The sequence below is a fragment of the Bombina bombina genome, chromosome 6 (assembly GCF_027579735.1).
Source record: "Bombina bombina isolate aBomBom1 chromosome 6, aBomBom1.pri, whole genome shotgun sequence".
Taxonomy (NCBI): domain Eukaryota; kingdom Metazoa; phylum Chordata; class Amphibia; order Anura; family Bombinatoridae; genus Bombina; species Bombina bombina.
The window spans coordinates 330018429-330041799 of record NC_069504.1 but is presented as its reverse complement, the minus strand read 5'-3'; the positions used below and the strand labels follow the sequence as shown (position 1 = coordinate 330041799).

The 23371-nt window shown below is 37.7% G+C and overlaps 1 protein-coding gene and 1 non-coding gene across 2 annotated transcripts in view; one reads left to right on the top strand and one right to left on the bottom strand.

The window, feature by feature from the left end:
• LTA4H (leukotriene A4 hydrolase) overlaps positions 1-21821 on the bottom strand; it is a 161834-nt gene extending 140013 nt beyond the window's left edge. Inside the window, exons 1-2 of the mRNA XM_053719247.1 lie at positions 21555-21821; positions 6622-6752 (exon numbers count right to left, since the gene is read on the bottom strand). Of these exons, the coding sequence (XP_053575222.1) occupies positions 6622-6752; positions 21555-21821 (398 nt within the window). The remainder of the gene's footprint in view (positions 1-6621; positions 6753-21554) is intronic.
• A 523-nt stretch (positions 21822-22344) lies between these two features.
• On the top strand, positions 22345-22416 carry TRNAD-GUC (transfer RNA aspartic acid (anticodon GUC)). Its single transcript has one exon. It is a non-coding gene; the product is annotated as a tRNA-Asp (tRNA).
• Positions 22417-23371: the final 955 nt, after the last annotated feature.

The following is a 23371-nucleotide window of genomic DNA, read 5'->3' as shown; positions in this document are numbered from 1 at the left end:
CATACCTAGGTAAGCTCAGGAGCTCGACACTAGCTGCTGAATGGTGGTCTTGTCATTGGTTTATCAATGTGTTCAGCTAGCATCCAGTAGTGCAGTGCTACGTCTTTAAAAAAAGGATACCAAAAGAATAAAGCAAAACTGATAATAGAAGTAAATTGCAAAGTTGTGTTACTGTAAGGCTTCCAAAATATTGATCTGCCACCCCATTTGTTAGGAAGTTGGCAATCACTGCTCTTAAATTATAGTAGGTCTTGACCTTTACTGTTTCAGTTGGTATTACTTATTAGGAAAAGATGATGAGTGAATGAAAGATAATCACAGGAAATTAAAATAAGAAATACACCTAAATGCATAAGGTTACCTATAACTTATGCAATGTACACAGCAAGCTGCAAATAGCAGAGGTCATTAGCAGGTATCTGTTATCTTTAGAGTGGGCATTGGTATTAACTATAGACAGCACATGCATATATTGGTGTAAATGTCCTTACACTAAATCATACTGATCTTGTGTCCATTTCAAACATGTAGACTAATAATCTAACCCAGTGATTTTTAACCTTTTTTTTGCCGTGGCACACTTTTTTACATTAAAAAAATCCTGTGGCACACCACCATGCCAAAATGTAAAAAAAAAAAATTCACACATTGTAGCCTAATACAGCATATATATATACATACACACACACATACTGTATGTATTGTGCTGTTATGCCATGCCTCCTACAAACTACCCCGCACTGGGAGTAAAAAACAAGCAAAGTTTAAAAAATATGTCACACTGTTGTCAGTCTGCCGTGGCACACCTGAGGATCTCTCACTGCACACTAGTGTGCCACGGCACACTGGTTGAAAAACACTGATCTAACCAAGTGAATAATGAATGGGTGCAGGTGTTACTTACATCAGTGACAACCAAACCAAAAACTAGGGGAGGGCTGCCATTGTTTTTGCTGTCCAATCCAAAGGGCAGTGTATAGGTGGCATTAATTCACCTGAGCAGATTGCCTTGTGCTGTGTCATGTACAGATTTAGCAGCAGAGATTTTCATGGTTTACTGTGATGGAAATATTTATCCAGAAAATGATACCTCTTACACAAAGCACAGATCACTTCTGTAACACTATAGGTGATATATCTAGGGAAAAGTCGAGATGAGAAGGTGAGCAGAGGTTGTGAGGGAGAGGAGGTTGAGCAATTACTGCTGTGTGAGGGAGGGGCTTTGAGGATGAGCAGGGACTGTGTGTTGATGGGGTAACAGCAGAAGGAGGCTTTAAGTAAGAGACAGGGGGCTTTGTGTGAGGGAGAGAGGAATAGGTGGCTGAGGAGGGGCTGTGTAATACAAAGAAAGTAAGAAAAAGTAAGAGGGTGAGCAGGATACTTTATGTCAGGTATAGCTGGAGAGAGATGGAGGAGGCGGCAGTATTTGATAAGGGCTAAGGGTCAGATGATCTAAAGCTCTCAATTCAGATGAGATGATCTAAAATAATAAATCCAGCACTGCAAGACCTCTCACAATAATCTAAAAAGGAAGATTTTTTATATAGTTCTCCAAGGGGTGTTCCCTGCATTTCTGAATATGAAGGAGAGAAAAAGCATGACATGAGCAGAGGCGGCTCTTTAATTAGGAGGTCGCCTAAGGCCTCGCGCTCACAGGGGCCTAAGTTACCTAACGCTTAACTTTGCATTTGATACACACTCCCCTCTCTGATTTGATTCTCCATTTCCTCACGGAGTTCATTCAATCAGCTTCTCCGTCCGCCAACGAGGAGTGAGGTTGCGTGCATCACCCCTCCCATCCACCGCACAAGGATCTAAAGCTGAAGGAGGAATTTACTGTTGGAAGGATGGATGGTAAGTTAAAGGTTTTTATTTTCTATCTGAAGGCTAATATAATCACAGACTTTATGGGGGGCAGGGGGCATAATTTTATTGCAGAGGGGGCTAAAGACATCATTGTATTGCTGGGGGGCTGGGAGCATCATTTATTGCAGAGGGGCTGGGGGCATCATTTTATTGCATGGGGGATGCGGACATCATTTTATTGCTGGGAGCTTCATTTTATTGCAGGGGTGCTGGGGGCATCATTTTATTGTAACAGGGCTGGAGCATTATTTTATTGCAGGGGGCTGGGTGCAGAGGTGCTGGGGGAATCATTTTATGGTAAAGGGGCTGGAGCATTATTTTATTGCAGGGGTGCTGGGGGCATCAGTTTATGGTAAAGGGGCTGGAGCATTATCTTATTGCAGGGGGGCTGGGGTATCATTTTATTGCTGGGAGCTTCATTTTATTGCAGGGGTGCTGGGGGCATCATTTTATTGCAACGGGGCTGGGGCATCATTTTATTGCAGGGAGGCTGGGAGCATCATTTATTGCAGGGGGCATAATTTCTTACAGGGGGTCTGCTGTGTCTACTGATTGAGGCTTGTGTTTTGCAGTTGGTTAACCTGCCAATAGCAGTCAAGGATCTGCAATTAGCCATCAAATTATTAAGTGATCAGAGAACATAGACTATACCTGGGAGAGAGTGATTTACAATGGTGTCTAATAAGAATGAGGTCAGCACAACGTGGGAAATTATCCGCATTAACAAAGGAACGGCGAGTACAAAAGGCCCCTTTATAACTAATTTGTTCCTATAACCACCCAATCTGGGCAAAAAGGGAGGGTATTCTCTGCTTTTTAAAGTAATTAACACAGAGAACAGTGAAAGAACAAAAGTATCCCCATGCTATACCTCCTATAAAAAGTGCCTCATTATTGAGCTATTTTTTTTATGGTGGAGGCTCTAATTAAAATGGATATAGTCTACTACAGATTTTTTTTTTTTTTTTTAAATAAACAAGAGGTAATCCCTTTATTAACCATTCTCCAGTTTTGCCTAACAAAACACTATTATATGAATACACTTTTTTACCTCTGCGATTACCTTGTATCTAAGCCTCTGCAGACTGCACCCTTATTTCAGTTCTTTTTACAGACTTTCATTGTAGCCAATCAGTGCTGACTACTAGGTAACTCCACGAGAGTGAGCACAATGGTATCTATATAGCCCTGCATGAACTAGCGCTGTCTAGCTGTTAAAAAAATAAAACCTGTCAAAATGCACTGAGATGAGACTTTATATCAGTGTCAGGTGCTCCCCTGTTAACTTTACTCTCTCCTGTGAAATTTAGAGAGATTTTCACTACTTTCTATAGGAGGCAGCTCTCCTGTCTCCGAATCTTCCAGGCTCTGCCCTTTCTCTTAGAGAGTTCGGTGAGTACAGCCCCTGTGAAGTCTGCACTATAAAATTTCTCTCTAAAATGGAGAGTTTTTGATCATATGGTCCTAAAACATGAACAGAAGCTGGTATGTGAAGGTAAGTGGGATTGAAAGGGTGAGCAGAGTGTGAGGGAGGAGACTGCTGAGAAGACAAGGTAGAGGGAGAAAAAAAAAAAATTAAAAAATTTATATATAAAGCCCAATGTAAGTTCATAAATCTGGCTTTACCCGGGTAATCCTAGGATTAGCCAAACGCTTCTGGATAAAGCTATAAATGCCGTTTGAAAACAGCACAGACATCACTATCTGCAGCCACTTTGCTCATCACTTCCTACAACCCACACATAACCCAGAAGTTGGTGTTCTAAATTTTTTTACGATGCAGTGTAATTCCCCCATCTTCACTATCTTTTTTGCCTCCGCCTGGAGGGTTCAAGGGGGGGCAAAGCCCCCTTGTAAAATTAATTCCCCAAGGATTACTTGGGGAGGATGCCAGAGGATCGGCAGGGCGCCCCCCTTGAACCCCCCAGGCAGAGGCAAAAAAAAATAAAAAAAATTTGTGAAGATGGGGGAATTACAGTGTGTGTGTGTATATATATATATATATATATATATATATATATATATATATATATATATATATATATATATATATATATATATATATATATATATATATATATATATATATATATATATATATATATATATATATATATATATATATATATATCTCTCTCTCTCTATCTCCTTTCCAGAAGTGTTGGGGTAATCCTAGGAAGTAAAGCCAGATGTATGATCTTACATTTGGCTTTACCCAGTGCCGCTGGATAATGTCAGTTTTACCGTTATACACGTACATACATAAAATCAACTTTGTACACAAGCGAAAATTTAAGAGCGGACGTTTCCAGGGGGGGGGGGGGGGAATAAATAAATCTACTTTCTTTGGAAAAAGTGTGCCTAAAATGTGTGAAATATGTACAAGAAGTGCAGAATAGCCTACTAACAACAATTATTGTTGTCCTGCAGATATATTATTCAAAGTTCCACGGCAAACGCTTGCATAACACAAGCACAATGACTTGTGACATTATCATATTGTTGCACTATGAGCCATATTAGTTAACTGAGTTTCAACAGTTTTTAGCCTACCAACATTTTTGACTGGTGATATTGTGGATAAGAATTATGAAAAAACCATGTTCTCGTTGTGAGGAAACCAAATTACATATTTGCTTTTGCTTGCAAGGAAACAAGTGTAATTTATAAGGAAGAAAGAATTTCATGAAAATAAAGAGCAAACAAAAGAAAAAACTCTTTGAAGTGCATTACTTTACTGTTATTTCATCACAAAGAAATTAATTAAATTAAACTTTTGTGGCTAAGAGAGAACATGCAATTTTAAACAATTTTTTAATTTACTTTTTTAATTTCAGGAGTGTACCTGCCTTTAGCACTCTATTGCAGCAGTGTTTATAACAATATTAAACATTGTTGCAATTACTGATGCAAATGAAAGACACATGCACACTCCTGAGCACCTATGAGCCATTCAATAAAAGGATACTAGGAGAACCAAGGACATTTGATAATAGAAGTAGATTAGAAATTTGATTAAATTTGCATGCTCTGTCGGAACCCTAAAGTATAAATTTGACTTTACTGTCCCTTTAACACACTGCTTTATGAAAATGCTGAGTAAGTGGAATAATATCTTCGTTTTCAGCAACTAGATTTGTATAATAAATATGCAGACTTTGAGCCTGAACTTTGACTGATTTGATAATCTTATGTTGCAAAGGAACAGTTACAGAATGTGTGAGTTTTGTTATCAAACAAGAATAGGAGTCATTAAATCGTATAATTTATTAAAGCAGATTAAAAATGCACATTTCTGCAAAATCCACAATAAATTGTGCAAAGAACTCAAAAAACAACAAGATAATATGTTAAAGGGACAATAAAGAATTTTTTTATATATGCAACAAAAATTAGCATTGCAAGCAAACTTCATATAAAACACAATTGAAAAAACATTTAAAAAAAATTGTATTTTGTTAGCAAAGTTTGCACTGTTTGGCAGTACAGGAACAGACCACTTGAAAAGCCAATTGTGTTAATCTTACATGTTTACTGTAGTCAATCAGCAACAGGTATAAATGAGATCCTGGTTATATAAAAATAATCAAAGTTCATTACAAATTTTACTAACTCCCAGAAACCAAATAAAGGTAGAAAGGGTGACTTAGCATTAATTGCGATCACTGCCGAAAAAAGCATTAGATTCTATTATCTGGGATCACATGTACACATCTATAAAAGAAAAAAATTGGTCTTACAGGTAATATCGGCAATTTAATCAGACTGATATACGATAAGCCTAGGTCTCGGTTACTAGTTAACGGTGTACTATCACAATATGTTACTCTCCAGAGGAACACAACAAGGCTGCCCTTTATCTCCATTGTTATTTAACATCTCATTAGAACCTCTTGCAGTATGGCTAAGACAAGAAATAAAAGCAATAAAGGCTAGGAAATCAAAACTTGGTAATATCACTTTATGCGGATGATATTTTATTTTTAAAAAATAGCAATAAAAGTATAGAGATCATTAGTTGTTATAGAAATTTTTCAGGATATAAAATTAATGCAAAAAAATCTAAGATCCTATGGATAAACAAAACGGTAAATAGTTATTTAACCGGCTATTCAAAGAAGTAGATCACATAAAATATTTAGGAATTAAACTAAGTAGGAATCCCAAGGAGTGGTACCGACCTAATTATGAGGAATTCTTTAATAATATTTCTAATAAAATGAATAAATGGAATATTCACTATCTGTCTTTATCAGCATACTTTTAGCCGACAAAGACAATTTTTTTTCCACGCCTGTTATTTTTAATTCAAAATTTACCATTATTTATTCTAAAACAAGATATTAACAAATATAACAGGGCATGTGCTTTATTTATATGGGGCAAACTAATAAAATAAAGTTCATTACAAAATGTTTTAGGCAAATTTTTTACGCATAGTTTAAAATTTTATTAGAAAAGAAAAACTGTCCCTATAAAAGGGAAAAGATTCAATTACACTGGTGTAAATATTGTCATATATTTACTGTAGAAAAAAAAAAAACATTTTTGTGGTTTCCAAAGAATTTCATAACTCAGAATATTTAAGAACAGTATGTCTTGTGTAATCTAAAATAATTCCCAGAAGAGTTTCAGCACAGATCTGTCTACTGGTTCAGGCTTGTGTTTTTTAATCTGTTAACCTGTCAATAGCAGTCAAGGATCTGCACCTAGGCATCAAATTATCAAGTGATCAGAGAGAAAACATCAATATACCTGGTTAATGGGAAAGGGAGAGTGATTTCCAATGGAGTCCCCTTAAAGCTATGACTCGTCCCAAATGCAAATTTTGCTTCTTGGCCATTAACAACAACTTTATTTATTGTAAGATCCTTGGCATCCAAAACCTGAAAAAAAGAAAGCCCTAAGTTAAAGAGACATTACACATTTTATATAAAAAATCTCAAGGTGGCTAGTTATGTGTAGTAAAAAATAAATCAGTATACTTCCATTGCTTATTTTGCTCATTTTCATGTAATTTAGCTCTAACAATTGTGTATTTTCTAATTCTGATAGCTGGGAATGCACATAAGTCTACTCAAGGCTAACTCTGCTACATATATGTCCCTAATTGGCTTTAGCAAATAATTGCAAAACACAACAATTTCAAATAACACAATGACCTTGGCGTTCCTTGTTGTCTGCAAACAGGCCATGATTGGCTCCTACAAATAAGGCAAGTAGTAGCTAGAGTGTGGCTAAAACACTGTTAATTTGTTAAAATGTTTCGACTTAGTCGATATTGTAGCAAGAAAAGGCTCCAATGCAGTGTTTCTCCAACTACAGTCCTTAGGACCCTTAACAGGCCAGGTGAAATAACCAGATGATGGGTGAGCCCATTACTTCATCTGTGCTCTAGTTCAGGGGTCGCCAACCTTTCAGACCTCAGGGACCACTAAACTAAATATTTTGAATCCCGTGGACCACTAACATGAATTTTTTTAGCGGTACAAACCTCTATAATGTGTATCTATAGATTACTAGTTATGTACAGTATGTGTGTATAATATATATATATATATATATATATATATATATATATATACACACACACACACACACACATACTGTACATAACTAGTATAACCATAGCTAAGTTTACATTATGTATATATTTACAATTTTTTAAGAATTATTTTTTGGAATCAACTAACTTAATGACAGAAATGAGAGAAAACTTCCAAATGACAGATGAAGGGCGAGTGCCAACTTTTGAAATGGAAACAGAGAGGCAGAAAGTGGGAAAAAAAATATGTTTAAAAAAACCACAAGTCTTCCAAGTTACCTCCCCAGTTAGGAATTATTCAAAACTACTTATGATCATGGACAGACATTAGAGTCATAAATTAAGTTTATATCAGAAAGCTCTCAATATGGATGTGAGCTAACCACGACTGATGTTACTGGCAATTACTATTATACTGGTGGGATATGGCTGATCAACTGGATGGCAATTACTGGAATTCAGGTGGTTTTGTACGTGGGAAAATTATTAAAATGGCTTTGTGTGGGGAGGCGGGGCTTGGCCGGGCAGGCAAATGGCTGCGTAGTCACACAGCTCCGGTACAATAGAAGGACAAACTTCGGTTCAAACAGGTGTTATTCACCCTTCACTACGAAAAACAGGCGGCTCAACACTCAGAGACCACAAAGATACTAATGAGGCTATTGGGAGCGTTCGGGCTCTCCTGAACAACCGCAGTGAAAAATCCGCTCCGCACAGTGCCGCCGCCATCTTGGTACTCCCGTGGCAACGAACAACAACAACAGCATGTGAGTTAACTAATAAACACATTGTGAATATGTAGGAGCTCAGTAAGAAAGCACGCTAGAAGGAAAAAGTACCTAATCATCAAAAAAACATAGTCGCACTGAAGCGGACCAAGATGCACACTGTAGATATACACTCATACCTACGCCACTTTTGAGAATATGGGGACAGCAAAGAACTATTAAATACATGATACGAAACTACTCAGGAATGCATGTGAACTAACAAAGCGCTCCACATTTAATCTTCATTACCACAGCTTCACATTTGCCACGCCTGAAGAACCGAGAGCCACTACACAGGAAGTTTTGAGCCTTCAGGGCCCACATTACGTTTTTCTTCCTAACTAAGCATTGCACCATCATAAGAATACAAACAAAAATGACGACCAAGCATAAAAATAAAGGGGACAAAAACCTTAAAAGCCAGACCCAAGCTAATGCTCTGGTCAGCTCCTTTTTTCACGCTAACTCACCAGAAGTGCAAGACACAGACTCCTCGGATAACAATGCTCCCACTGACCCCACTCCTGCAGCAGATTATCTGATACAACTAAAACAGGACATTGCCAAACTCCCATCAAAGGAAGATTTTGACTCACTTAAAACTCTTATAACAAAAGAGCTAACATCTTTGCGAAAAAACATGACAGAAATGAGCGAAAGAATAGTAGACATAGAAGAAACACAGGACACAACATCTGAAGTAATTAGTTTATTACACAGTCAAGTAAACGCACAAGAAGATCAAATTGAGACCATGCAAGAGAAAATAGAGGACTTAGAAAATAGGGGGCGGAGAAGCAACCTCCGTATTAGGGGGATCCCAGAAGCTATAAAAACTGCTGATCTGATGGAATATCTACAAAGCCTCTTTCGTCAGATTGTAGGCGATCAACAAGCCCCACCATGGGAAATTGAAAGAGCCCACAGATCCCTCCGACCCCCCCCCCCCCATGCACCTCCCAGAGACGTCATTCTCAAATTTCTTAAATTCAACGACAGAGAAACTATCTGGCAAAAAGCAAGGTCCTCCCACACGATTTCTTACTTGGATCATGATTTACAAATATATCCAGATCTATGCCCAAGTACTATTCAAAAACGAAAAGAAGCTCGCTTCATCACCTCTGTTCTACAGGATAGAAATATCAAGTATCGCTGGGGGTTCCCATTCAGCCTAATAGTCCCACATGAAGGGACGATACTCATCTACAAAGGTATTCAGGACCTGGATAAACTTTCTAAAGGATTGGGAATCCCTCTGAAACCCCCGGGACCTCCATCTTCCTCCGACGAATTTCAACCCCCCACTCTGCGCTCACATCCTGGAGCAAAGTCCAATCTCTTAAAAAGAAACGGAAAGAACATTCCTACACCTCTCCAGCTACTACTGGAGACTGACAGAACTGTCACTTTATCTTGATTTCTACAGTGGGTGAGATTACATCTACGATCTAGACTAACTATTGTTGTCATGTTTAATCTGTTTTGTTTTGCTAAAGTTAATTATGCATTCCTTGTTACTTTTGTACTTATTTACATTTACAATGTTCTTACATAGCTTAATCTACAATTCATAGTTTTGACTGTGGTGAAGAATTAACCACCCGTATTCTGACCTGTAAAGGTTAATTTACCATTTAATTTTTCTCTTTGAAGGTTTAAGTATGCAACTCTTAATTTATATGTTTGCACTGTTATTTTGTTTTATTAAAACAACTAAGTCCTCTCTGTTGTAAAACCTCCGACTGAAATGAAAGCAATTTCAGTCACCATTATGGTTCTTTACCATCCCTCCCCCTTGACCAACCACCTTATCCCCAAAGGTTACTACAAGTACTTAACTGCTTATTTTGGTATACTCACACAAGGAATTTACACAGATCCAGACAATACTCAACCTCACTTTTTTCCCCATCAGAACACACATATGAACCAGATAGACCCCAAACAAGACCCAAATTATGTTTTCATATATGCCACATAGTAACACATAATGACTCACAATGCAAAAGTCAGTAGACCGTTAACTTTCCTGTCCATTAATACAAAGGGCCTAAACAACCCTCACAAAAGGAATATAGTTATCCGAGACCTCAAAAGTAAAGGAGGCGATATAATATTTATACAAGAGTCCCATTTCTTAAAGGGCCACGAACCCAAAACCTTTATATATAAGTATGGCCCCTCATATTATTCTTCTAACACCTCCAAAACTAACGGTGTGGGAATTTTAATTAGGAAGGGGATACCTTTCCAGCTGCTAGATTCCCATAAAGACGCAGAAGGCAGATACTTAATTTTAGTGGGCAAACTTTATAACACAACAACAACCTTAGTAAGCGCATACACCCCCAATACCGCCCAAGACAAATTTATATCTTCCCTGACAAATAAAATTTTAGAAGTCACTAAAGGTATGCTAATCTTAGGGGGCGATCTTAACATCACTCTAGATCCCTTTAAGGATAACTCCAACCACACCTCATCTACACCACACAGAACCATAACCTCTATAAGACAAAAACTGAGGGACCTAGCCGTCCATGATGTGTGGAGGATACACCACCCAGAAGTAGAAGACTTTACCTTTTTCTCGCACCCACACTCACGCTATACCCGCATAGATTACATCCTAACCGACGTCACCTCCCTATCATATGCCACACAATCCTCGATCCTATCATCATCCTGGTCAGACCATTCCATAGTATCATGCATCATTCATTGGCCCTCAGCTTCTCCCTCCACCTATACTTGGAAACTCAACGAAGAACTTTTAGACCTCCCACAATACACGGATAAGTTACAGAAAGCTATACAAGAATTCTTTGATATTAATCTTGGCTCAGTGCCAAACTTTCATAACATATGGGAAGCACACAAAGGGACTATACGAGGGGAATTAATGAGTATGCAATCTCACCATAGAAAACAACAGAGACTCCTGTTACAGGACTCCCTGTACAAGATGAATGAGCTGGAGATACAGCTCAAAAAAAAGCCTACCGACACACAAATAGCTAAAGCCTTACAGGAAAGTAAACAAATCACAACAAATCTACTAGACAAGGAATGCAAAAGACTAGCCTTTAAATTAAAACAATCATTCTATGAAGGGGATAATAAATGTAGCAGACTTTTTGCCCGCAAACTGAAACGCACATCCAACCGCACATATATTCTCAAGATCAAAACCACTGATAAAACACATCATGATACCTCCAACATAGCAGAATCATTCCGATCTTACTACGACCACCTATACAACCTAACTGCAACATCCCCAAATCAACACACTCACACCCCGACTGACATTGCATCACGTATTGAACGCTTTTTATCAGATATAAACTTCCCCGAGGTAGCGAAAGAGCAACTAACTCTTCTCCAACAGCCCTTTACATTACTGGAAATCCGAAAGACCATAACAGACCTTCCCACTGATAAAGCCCCAGGCCCAGACGGTTACACAAACTATTATTACAAGAAATACACAGACATCCTATCTCCACACCTACTGACCCTCTTTAACTCAATTACGTCAGACAACCCTTTCCCCACACAGAACCTGGAGGCTATTATTTCCATAATACCGAAACCTGGGAAAGACCCCGAGCGTGTAGAAAACTACAGACCAATTTCCCTACTAAATACAGATTTAAAAATTTATGCCAAGATTTTAGCCACCCGACTAAACACCGTCCTTCCACAATTAATTGGTAAAGATCAAGTCGGCTTTGTCCCAGCAAGAGAAGCTAAGGATAATACGATCAGGGCAACCCAATTGATAGAACACGTCAAACTTAGGAACATTCCGCTCTTGGTCTTGTCGACCGACGCGGAGAAAGCCTTTGACCGCGTCGGTTGGCAGTTTCTGAGAGCGGTACTATTAAAAATGGGCCTGGGGCAAGAATTTACAAGCAGGGTTTTTGCCATGTACACCACCCCCACAGCCAGGGTACGGGTAAACGGGTCCCTTTCAGCCCCCTTTCACATCACCAATGGAACCAGACAGGGCTGCCCCCTCTCCCCACTCCTATTTGCCTGTGCGATTGAAGCACTAGCCCACAAAGTTCGTAATCAACCACTAATCACAGGCATACAAACTCAAAATTCACACCATAAAATAATGCTTTATGCAGATGACGTCCTGTTCTGTATCACAAACCCACTTACCACTATTCCTCATATTCTCCAATTACTAGACGAATTCGGAGTCGTATCTAACTTCTTGATTAATAAGAAAAAGTCGGAAATCATGAACATAAATCTCCCCCAGGAAGATTTAGACACAATCAAACCAATATGTCCATTCAGATGGCAGCCCACATCACTCCGATATTTGGGTATTCATCTAACTCCAACCCCGGACCAATTATTTGCCATAAATCACAAACCCCTCCTCTCCAAAATAATAACGGATCTCTCCTCCTGGAAAAAAACACATATCTCCTGGCTGGGAAGAATTAATGTTGTTAAGATGATCATCCTCCCTAGAATTCTCTACCTCTTTCAGACCTTGCCCATCCCACTTCCACCGAGTTTCGTGAATACATTACAGTCAAACGTATTGGACTTTATTTGGTTCAATAACAGAGCAAGAATCAGCAAAAAAATTATGCTCCTACCCATAACTATGGGAGGCCTCGGGGTTCCAGACTTCCACAGGTACAGACAAGCTACATTCTTGCAGCGCATTATAGATTGGCACAGTAACTTAGACAACAAACTATGGGTCCAATTAGAACACGACCTATCACAAACCCAACACTTAGGCCAATTATGCTGGACACCAAAGGACCGAGGAAGATTCTTAAAATCTCCCTCGCAAATTACTCTGGAAACGTATAAAGCGTGGGACAAAATGCTAATTGAATACCCCAATATTTCGACCAAGTTCTCCCCACTAACACCCTTGACTCACAATACTGAGTTCCACCCGGGCCTCCCGCTATCAAACAGACTTACCAATACCCCCCTCCGGTCCTTACAGATATACCATATGGGAAACGAACAGCACTCTCCCACACGACAGGAACTAATATCCACAGGGTTTCTAGTCTTCAAAGATTGGCTCTTCTACAGACAATGTCACTCATACATTACAACCCACCCACAAGCTTCTAACATGACCAGATCACTAACACCCCTAGAATCCCTCTGCCATAAAAATACTCCGACCAGGCACGCACTGTCCATCACACACACACAATCTTGTCACAACAACCACATGGTTCGCTCCCATATTATATAGATAGATGGAATTCCGAATTAGGAACAGAGATCACATATACAGAAGCCCTGCAAATCTTTAACAATATTAAAAAGACTTCAATTTCCTGTAAATTCATCGAACTCAATATCAAAATCCTGCAGCGATGGTATCTGACCCCAGAAAGATGCAAAAAGATTTACAAACTCAAATCAGCACAGTGCTGGAGATGTGGTTCAGCTGAGTGCCACATGTCCCACATATGGTGGCAATGTGACAAATTATCCCCCGCGTGGGCACTGATTGCGAAGGAATCTAGCTCAATCTTAGGTATACCCACCCCCCCCGATCCATGTATGTGGCTTTTTAATAAGATCCCAAACAAACTCCCCACCCCCTCCAAAAAACTAATCCATATTTTAAGCAATAGCTTTAAAATCATACTAGCTAGAAACTGGAAATCAAATAAAGTCCCTTCCCTAGCACAATGGCAATTAGAGTGTCATCGCACCCTTTCCTTAGAAGAATACCATTACATGAAAAACAAAACTATGGACACATATGCCCAAATGACCTTTATGTGGGAAACTTACATACAGACTAAAACTCCAACCACTCAGGAGGTCCAAAATTAATCGGTTCTTGTAAAATTATGTTCATGTAACATAGAACTGCTTTTTGACCCAGATAATATGCTTATCCTTGTAACCATTGTAACCTTAATTGTTTATTCTCCCATTTCTCCTCCCTCCCCTTCCCTTATACCCCTATATTACTTCAACTGTGAAGCGAGTCAACAATGTAACTCATTTTTATTTCTTGCATTTTGAATGTATGTACTTGTTTTACTCTCAATAAACTTTTTGAAAACTTAAAAAAAAAAAAAAAAAAATGGCTTTGTGTGTGGAAAATTATTAGAATAAAAAATATTTAATTTAAAAAAAAAAAAAAAAAAAAGATGGAGGGGAGGAAGACAATGATGTAAGTCCATGTGAAGGAATTCGGAAAACAACTACAAACAGGTAAAGGGAAGAAAATAAATGAAATAAGGGGGGTTTTTTTGGGTTTTTTTAAGATTTTCTTTTTTTTTATATTCTTTAATTCCACTATTTCAAGCCAAAACTAAAAAACCTCTGCTGGCTTTAGAATGGAAGCATCTTCCTATGAGCAGCACCTCGGACGGGAGGAGTTAAAAATACAATCTAGCGACGCAAGTTGCGCAGTACTACACAACGTGCATAGGGAGATTGTAATTTAACTCCTCCGTTTGTTTTCACTAATGTCCAGCCAGGCACTGTAGTGAGTTGCGGCACACCGGGGGTGACACCATCTGAGGGGATTACTTCCAGCTTGATGGTGTCAAGGACCACCAACATCTTCTCGTGGACCACCAGTGGTCCATGGACCACTGGTTGGCGACCGCTGCTCTAGTTAATATATAATGAATATCTGTTAATCTCATTAGTTTGAGCAGGTTATAACTGCACTGTTGCTTTTATGTAGCTGTGTGTTTAGTTCTGGCACCGGGGTTAAAACACACAGTTAAAGTTAGCTCCCAATGCACTACTAGGATCTAGCTGAACGTGTCTGGTGAGCCAATGACTAGATACATGTGTGCACAGCCACCAATAACCAGCTAACTGCCAACCGTGCATTGCTGCTCCTGAGCCTACCAAGTTATGTTTTTCAACAAAAGATACAAAGATTAACAAGGTAACTGATTATAGAAGTTTACTCTTAAAATTGCATTTCAAACCAAACAAGTGTCTCAAAAAGACAGGAGACCCCTCATATGGTGAAAATACAACTCCCAAGTAAAGACAGGGACTTCAGCACTCATATTGAAAAATGATATCATGTTTATTAATAAAAAGTAGCCCAAAGTTTTTTTGATTCCAGACTTAGCAATAATTCCCGCCAGTGCTGTGATTCAGCCTAGGCATTTCCTGCATCCGGATAAATTAACTGCCAGTGGGGTTTTATGATATATATAACAAAACAAGGATACAGACCAGCACTCCCAAATGAATTATACAGCTTCCAGGGTGCTCTTTAAACAATATGATAGAAATCCAGAACAATTAGGCACTCTCCGGTTTTGAAGACAGTTTCTTTAATGTGAAGCTTCAGGGTTTTTAACCCCTTCCTCAGACCATAAAAAAACAAACTTATGGGGGTTTTTATGGTCTGAGGAAGGGGTTAAAACCCCCGAAACATCACATTAAAGAAACTGTCTTCAAAACCGGAGAGTGCCTAATTGTTCTGGAGAGATAGAGATATATCCCCCGACACTATCACGCTCTGACTGTCAGGCACTATAAACAAACAAGGCTGTTCTCGGTTTATTTTCTGTCAACAACCTAAATGTTTAGTGCATTTGCTCTCAGAAGCGATTTTTAGACAAAGTATATTACTGATATTTTACTTTTGTGTGACTTGGAGTGTTTTTTTTTTTTTTTAACAAGTGTATCACCAGTGTGGAATTGATTGACACAGTGTGGAGTGTTGTTAATAAACTCTTACTTTTTAATACACCCAGTCTGTCATATATATAGCCCCATCCACCTTCCCCCTGTATATAGGAGGACATAGGAAATGGAAACAGGCTAAGCAGATGAAAAGGACTTTCGTGGAGGAAGTACACCCTAACACTGGAAACAATCCTAAGTAGTGAAAAACAACGCTGGATGTCACATCAGGTTTTATAGAGCCTCCGTGCCAGTACCTTACCTCATACTGATTGAGGTCATACCAAGTGAGTGCATTTTGCGTATGTATGTACGTCACTCCCTTGATACCATAACATACTACACCAAGATCTGGCTTCTCTGTGCGCCCTTCCCCTCTTCTACTGAGATCTCCCTGGGGACACCTTGATAATATATTGGAACAAGGCTGCAAGAGACTGTACTCTATATCTCACCTATACAAGGAGTGACTTTCTCTTTTCATTCAATAATATTTATTGTATAAACATATAGAGGAGGGCAATGTTAAATCCATCTATACATACAAGATATAAGACAAATATATCTTTCTTCCTTTTATAGATGTACATGGACACATAATATCTTTAGATATAGATCTATGTAACTGGTAACTGATACAATTGTGTGGTTGTTTTATCTTATATATATATTTGCTGCAGCCTAATGTTTATTGTATTGCAGTTAAACTAGTTTGTAGAAGCTGAGCTCATAACTTGATATATAGTTTTATTTTAGGTATAACATGCTTCTTTGTAACAAGGACTCCCTTAAAAGGGACACTAAACCTAAATTTTTTCTCTTTCGTGATTTAGATGGAGCATGCAATTTTAAGCAACTTTCTAATTTATTCCTATTATCAATTTTTCTTCGTTCACTTGCCATCTTTATTTGAAAAAGAAGGTATCTAAGCTATTTTTTATTTAGAACTCTGGACAGCACTTTTTTTATTGGTGGATGAATTTATCCACCAATCAACAAGGACAACCCAGGTTGTTCACCAAAAATGGGCCGGCATCTAAACTTACATTCTTGCATTTCAAATAAAGATACCAAGAGAATGAAGAAAATGTGATAATTGGAGTAAATTAGAAAGTTGCTTAAAATTTCATGCTCTATCTAAATCACGAAATAATTTTTTTGGGTTCAGTGTCCCTTTAAGGATGATATAGGTCCATACATATTAACCCGTTCAGTAAACAGCTTGGGTGTTGTCTTACCATGTAAGGAGGTTCCTTAAAAGGGACACTAAACCCACATTCTTTTCTTTCGTGATTCAGATAGAGCATGCAATTTTAAGCAACTTTCTAATTTACTCCTATTATCAAATTTTCTTTGTTCACTTGCTATCTTTATTTGAAAAAGAAGGCATCTAAGCTTTTTTTGGTTCAGTACTCTAGACAGCACTTTTTTTATTGGTGGATGAATGTATCCACCAATCAGCAAGAACAACCCAGGTTGATCACCAAAAATGGGCCGGCATCTAAACTTACATTCTTGCATTTCAAATAAAGAAACTAAGAGAATAAAGAAAATTTGATAATAGGAGTAAATTAGAAAGTTGGTTAAAATGTCATGCTCTATCTGAATCATGAAAGAAAACATTTGGGTTCAGTGTCCCTTTAAGCAGCTTAATATTCTTCTGTGAACAACTTGACTTAAAAAACGGACAGTCAACTCAAAAAATGTTATTGTTTAAAAAAAAATAGATAATCCATTTATTACCCATTCCCCAGTTTAGCACAGAAAACTTTATATTAATACACTTTTTTCCTCTGTGATTACCTTGTTTGTAGGCATCTTCTGACGGCCCCAGATCACATGACTTTAAATTTATTATCTATTGACTTGCATTTAAGCAAATTAGTGCTTTGTTGTTAGAATCCACGGGTGTTAGCACAATGTTATCTATATGACTCACAAGAACTAGCACTCCCCTGTTGTGAAAAGCAAATAATAAAAGAATGCGATAAGAGGCTGTCTTTAGTGACTTAGAAACAGACAGAAATTTAGAGGTTAAAAGGTTATAAAGTATATTAATATAACCATGATGGTTGTGCAAAGCTGGGGAATGGGTAGTAAAGACGTTATCTATCTTTTTAAACAATAAAAAATGTTGTGTTGACTCTTCCCTTTTTAAAATCTGATCCGGAATGTAAGTGATATTTTAGATGGAAACTTATTTGTCAGGTGTAATGCAGATGCGCTGTTACTTACTTTTTAATATAGATGTGAAATTCAAATACCCTGCGCTCCGCCACCCATTTCAAAAGTCAATTTTTCTGTGAGCCAACGGTTTGCATGGTTGTCCAATCAGCACTCTTCCTATATGGCACTTTTGTTGTATCTAGAGCGCTGATTGAAGAACAATTCAAACCGTTAAAAAAAAAAAAAAAATTCTAAGTCAGTTGTATACTTTAGTATTTCCAGCACAAATCTTCAAAGCATAAATTGTACATGCTGATATGACACAATTTTCCTCCTGTCTGTTGATCAATGTCTTAGAATTTTGACATATAAATACATGACAATGAAACTAAGCACTCTGGGACAGTCTACAATAAAATTGTTATAACAGATAGATAACGCCTTTACTACCTATTCCACAGCTTTTCACAAGAAACATTGATATATTAATATATTTTATAACATTGAAACCTCTAAATGTCTGCCTGTTTCTAAGCCACTATATACAGCCTCTTAATCACATGCTTTTTTATTTACTTTTCACAATATGAGACTGCTATGTGGGCCATATATGTTATCTATATGCTATGTGGGCCATATAGATAACATAAACACGCCCAAGGAGTTATTTAAACTGAAGGTCCATTTTGATGAATTAGTGCCTGGTAAATAAGAATAAACCTATTAAAAACAAGGGCACTTTAATTCATAAAAATTGACATTTCCCTGTTTTCTTCAAAAACTTACCTTTTAATCCTGGCAGCCGCTCCAGCACTTCCTCTGCCCGTCGCAAGCCGTCTTCACGGGTCCAAAATGACAAATCCGGCTTCCTCCAAACACAGCGTTGCATCAGGCCAAGATTCCCCGGGGTGGGGGGGAAGCTGTGATTGGCGGAAGCCTGATTCGTCATTTCTGACGTCTGCAGAGGCTTCCGGCGGCCGGGGGAATAGCTGGAGCGGCATTCAGGATTAAAAGGTAAGTTTTTGAAGAAAACAGTGAAATGTCTATTTTTATGAATTAAAGTGCCCTTGTTTTTAAATCGGTTTATTAAAAACTGGGCAATAATTCATCAAAATGGACCTTCACTTTAAGGTTTAGCAAAAACACAGTACTAAATGCAAGTCAATAGATAATAATTCTATAGTAGACTATCCCTTTAAGATGCTCCGATACTAAATTGCTTTATTATAATTGAATCCTTCTGTTTATACACACAGTAAACAATTTTGATAAAAAGGAAGAAAAATGTAGCAGATGTTATGCACTAATGTATAAAAAACATTCAACAACAAGAAATCTAACTGAACCTTGCAAAATATATTGCTACATGTAGCAGCCTAGCAGTGACGATTGTGCCCTTTTACTACTGATCACTGAAAGTCACAGCTCTTTGGTATTTACCTTTGGTCAAATCATACCACAAACACACAAGAATTTCAGAACCTCAGCTACATCAACTCAATTGGTTTAACAGACTAGAATACTTCATAATTTTAGTGGCACTTGGAGCAAGCACAATGCTTAAAATGAATGTAAATTTTGATGCTAAAGTGCCCGGTTTTTTAAAAATTCAATTAAAAACATGGGCGCTTTAATTCATCAAAATTTACATTTCACTCCTGTTGTGAAAAAAAAAAAAACACTTAACTTTTAAAGGGACAGTAAACCTTAAAAATAATGTTATATAATTCTGCACATAGTGCAGAATTATATAACATTATTTAAGTGCTATAGTTCTAAACGGCTTTTTTCTCTTCAAATAAGTAAAAATTACGGCGCTTTTACAGACCCGCTCTCTGCTGAGCGGGTCTGTAATATTCAGTCAGCGCATCGGGCCAGCTGTATAGTCACAGCCCGGCCCGATCGCGCCATAAGACTAAGTGCAGCTCGCTCCTGTCATATGTCCTTAAGAGGTTAAAGAAACACTTTACCAGATTTGGGCCACATTGGATCATGGTACTTGGAATTTCAAGGAGATTGCATTCCATTTGTTGGCATTAGGGAGCAGCTATTACAATCAGGGAGACTTGGGATGTCTGAATTAGGGTTGTGGTTGTCATGTTCCTCTAACCAGCAGTATTGCAATAGGAAATGCAATCACCTGTCTGCTAGGTGGCATTCAGAGTACTCTAATCTCTAAAACATACCTAGCACCTCAATATAAGCACTAAAATAGTGTTTGTGGACCCACTTTTAAAATATAAGAAACCCAAATGGTTGTCAGGTGATCATAATGGCAGTAAACACTTGAAAGAACTATAAACACATAGAGCAAAATCAGGTGGTTTGTGTATCCCTGTGTGCTCCCCACAAAATAAACAGAGACAAAACTACTACTAAGGATTGTTATTTTAAAGAAGGGGTTTCCATGATTTCTATAGCCTTGTAGTCCTCAAGTGATTATTATAGCAATAAAAAGGATCACGTAGGTGCAACCTCTAGCGTTATTTTGTTTTGTTGTAGGTAATTCAATATCTGTTGATTTAACGCTACACTTGGCTTCAATGGCTTGTGTCTAATATTTACAGTATTTAATCTCACTGCACCATCTGCAGATCACATTTTTCCTCCCATTAAAAAGGGACAGTGTACAGTAAATACCCCCCTAATATGCTCCCAAATAACTGTAGTGCATTAAATTGTTCATAAATAGTTTCTTCTTTTTTTTTGTTTTTTTTTGTTCAAATTAGAATAATAAAAAAAAAATATATAAAACAATTTTGCCTGCTGAAACCACCACCTATACTGAAAATGTCAATACTGAAGAAATGGGTACTAAAAAATCAACAATTCAAACAAGATCCAGCAAAAGGATTGTACTACTACTACTGGGGGATAGGTAGGAGAGATAATTACTAAAATATGTAAATTTTACAATATACTGTTCAATTAGCATACATCAATTCACCCATCATTCCATAGAACACTGGTATAATTCGATTTACTTTCTCTCTAACAACCTGTCACTGCACTTGGAAAGTACACAAGCTAAACACTTAGGTGATAAATGTATGGTTTTATCTCCATGGCTGTCACTTTAAAAACTTTTCAACCCATTCAAGTATATGAGTATTTCTGTCTAACAATAAATGTAAATTACACGTTTAAATGGTTATACATGCAATACCTAAGCACATAACTGAGATGACATGATAACCTATGAATCACAACACTGGCCTAAAATGAGGTGTACAATTAAAAGTTTTCATATGCTCATTTAAATTGTATAGTATATGTATCCAACTTTGCCGTATGAGAGACAACATTTATAATATCCTTTTGTAGTTTGTATGCAAATTGGGTGTGAATCCCATTTAAAAAGCAGGTGACTGCCAGAAAGCAATAACTGTAATGATCTAATAAACCTCCTATTGCATCATCACTTCTTGTCATGCAGCACTACAGAGAAAGTAAAAAAAAAAACATAAGATTGCAATAATATGCACACTACACCGTTTTATACTATACACCCCACCCGGGTATTATACCAGCTGTGTCAGGGAGTCCTTTAAGGATCGCACGGTCAGGGCGCTACAACATCGGATACTGCAGCTACAGAAATCCACTCTTAGCTTCAGGTTAATATGCTTCGTGATGAACTGGTCCGGAGATGCGAAAGAGCTGGGATCTGCCATAGTGATTATAAGTGCAGAATGCAACAAATAACCACCACTGTCCAAGACTCCACACGAACGAACTGTTATCCTGATACAGTGAGGCACACAATATAGTAATAACCCATGTGATCCCAGCATGCAACAGAACCAAAAATGGCTGTAGCGCGGTGAGTAATGGGATTTGTAGTTTCATTACTTTTTGCTTTACAAATTATTGTATTTGTATGAATTGTTTTCGAATTGCTGACATAAAAAAAATTATAGTAATTTTTACGAATGCATTATACAAATGCATGTAATCTGTGTGAAAAACACCTTATTTTAGATATTAAGGTAACATTTCAGTAACGCAATAAAAAAAAACTTACAAACTGGAAGAAATCTGCTAATTAAGTAACTCGTAGCTACAAAATAAGAATACGATCAATCTAAGTGTTCCCTGCAGGACATATTCGAATGCTACGCAGAAAGAGTGAAATAGCTAACGATCTAATGCGGACACGTAACAATATATGGCCATTAACTGGAAATGTCAGATAATATACAGTATAGCAATTGTATAATTTGATAGTCATATTGAATAAATACAATTATTTCTGAAAAAGTGACGTGTTCATTTTATTTGTCAAGGGCAATATTTGTAGAAGAGCTCATATGCAATTCCTCGTTAGTATAGTGGTAAGTATCCCCGCCTGTCACGCGGGAGACCGGGGTTCGATTCCCCGACGGGGAGGCATGTTTTTTTTTTTTTACTTTTTCCCATTTATAAGAATATAATTCCGATGGGGTTAGTTTGTGGCCAGTGGCTTTTCAAATTGGGTTATGTGTTTAGATTATATATGTAAACATTTTAACAAATTAACGTTTCATAATACAGTTTGCTCTCCCTCAGGGTTATTCCCTAACAAGTTCAAGGCCTACTTTACACAAATAGGATATTAGTATCACACTCAAGTGTTTAAAAAAGAGGGTGCAATGTGGCCCACAAGTGTTTTACATCTTCTACCTCCTACTAAGAGGTTGATTTTTTTGGCTGCTGTCTCATGTTTACATGGCTTTTAACAGAGATGTACAACATTAACCCCTTCACTACGTTAGGATGTTCCATGTAGAGATGTGAAGTTCGATTCATTTAGATGAATCGGTTCATTTCGGACGGTTCGTTAAAGTGAACCGGTTCATGAACCGATTCATCAGTTCACCTACTGGACATGTGACACAGAGCTGCAGATTCGTGTCTTACTGATGCTCTGCCTGCTGACTCGCAAATCCGATTCCTCCTGAATCGTTTAAATGCATGACTCCTGAGTCACTGTGTAACAATCTGACTCCTCCTGAGTCCTGGACTCCACTGAACACGGAGCATTGAAGCACTTAGTCTGAAGTTTAATTTTGTTTTTAACCCCTTAATGACCGCAGCACTTTTCCATTTTCTGGCCGTTTGGGACCAAGGCTATTTTTACATTTCTGCAGTGTTTGTGTTTAGCTGTAATTTTCCTCTTACTCATTTACTGTACCCACACATATTATATACCGTTTTTCTCGCCATTAAGTGGACTTTTTAAAGATACCATTATTTTCATCATATCTTATAATTTACTATTAAAAAAATTATATAATATGAGGAAAAAATGGAAAAAAACACACTTTTTCTAACTTTGACCCCCAAAATCTGTTACACATCTACA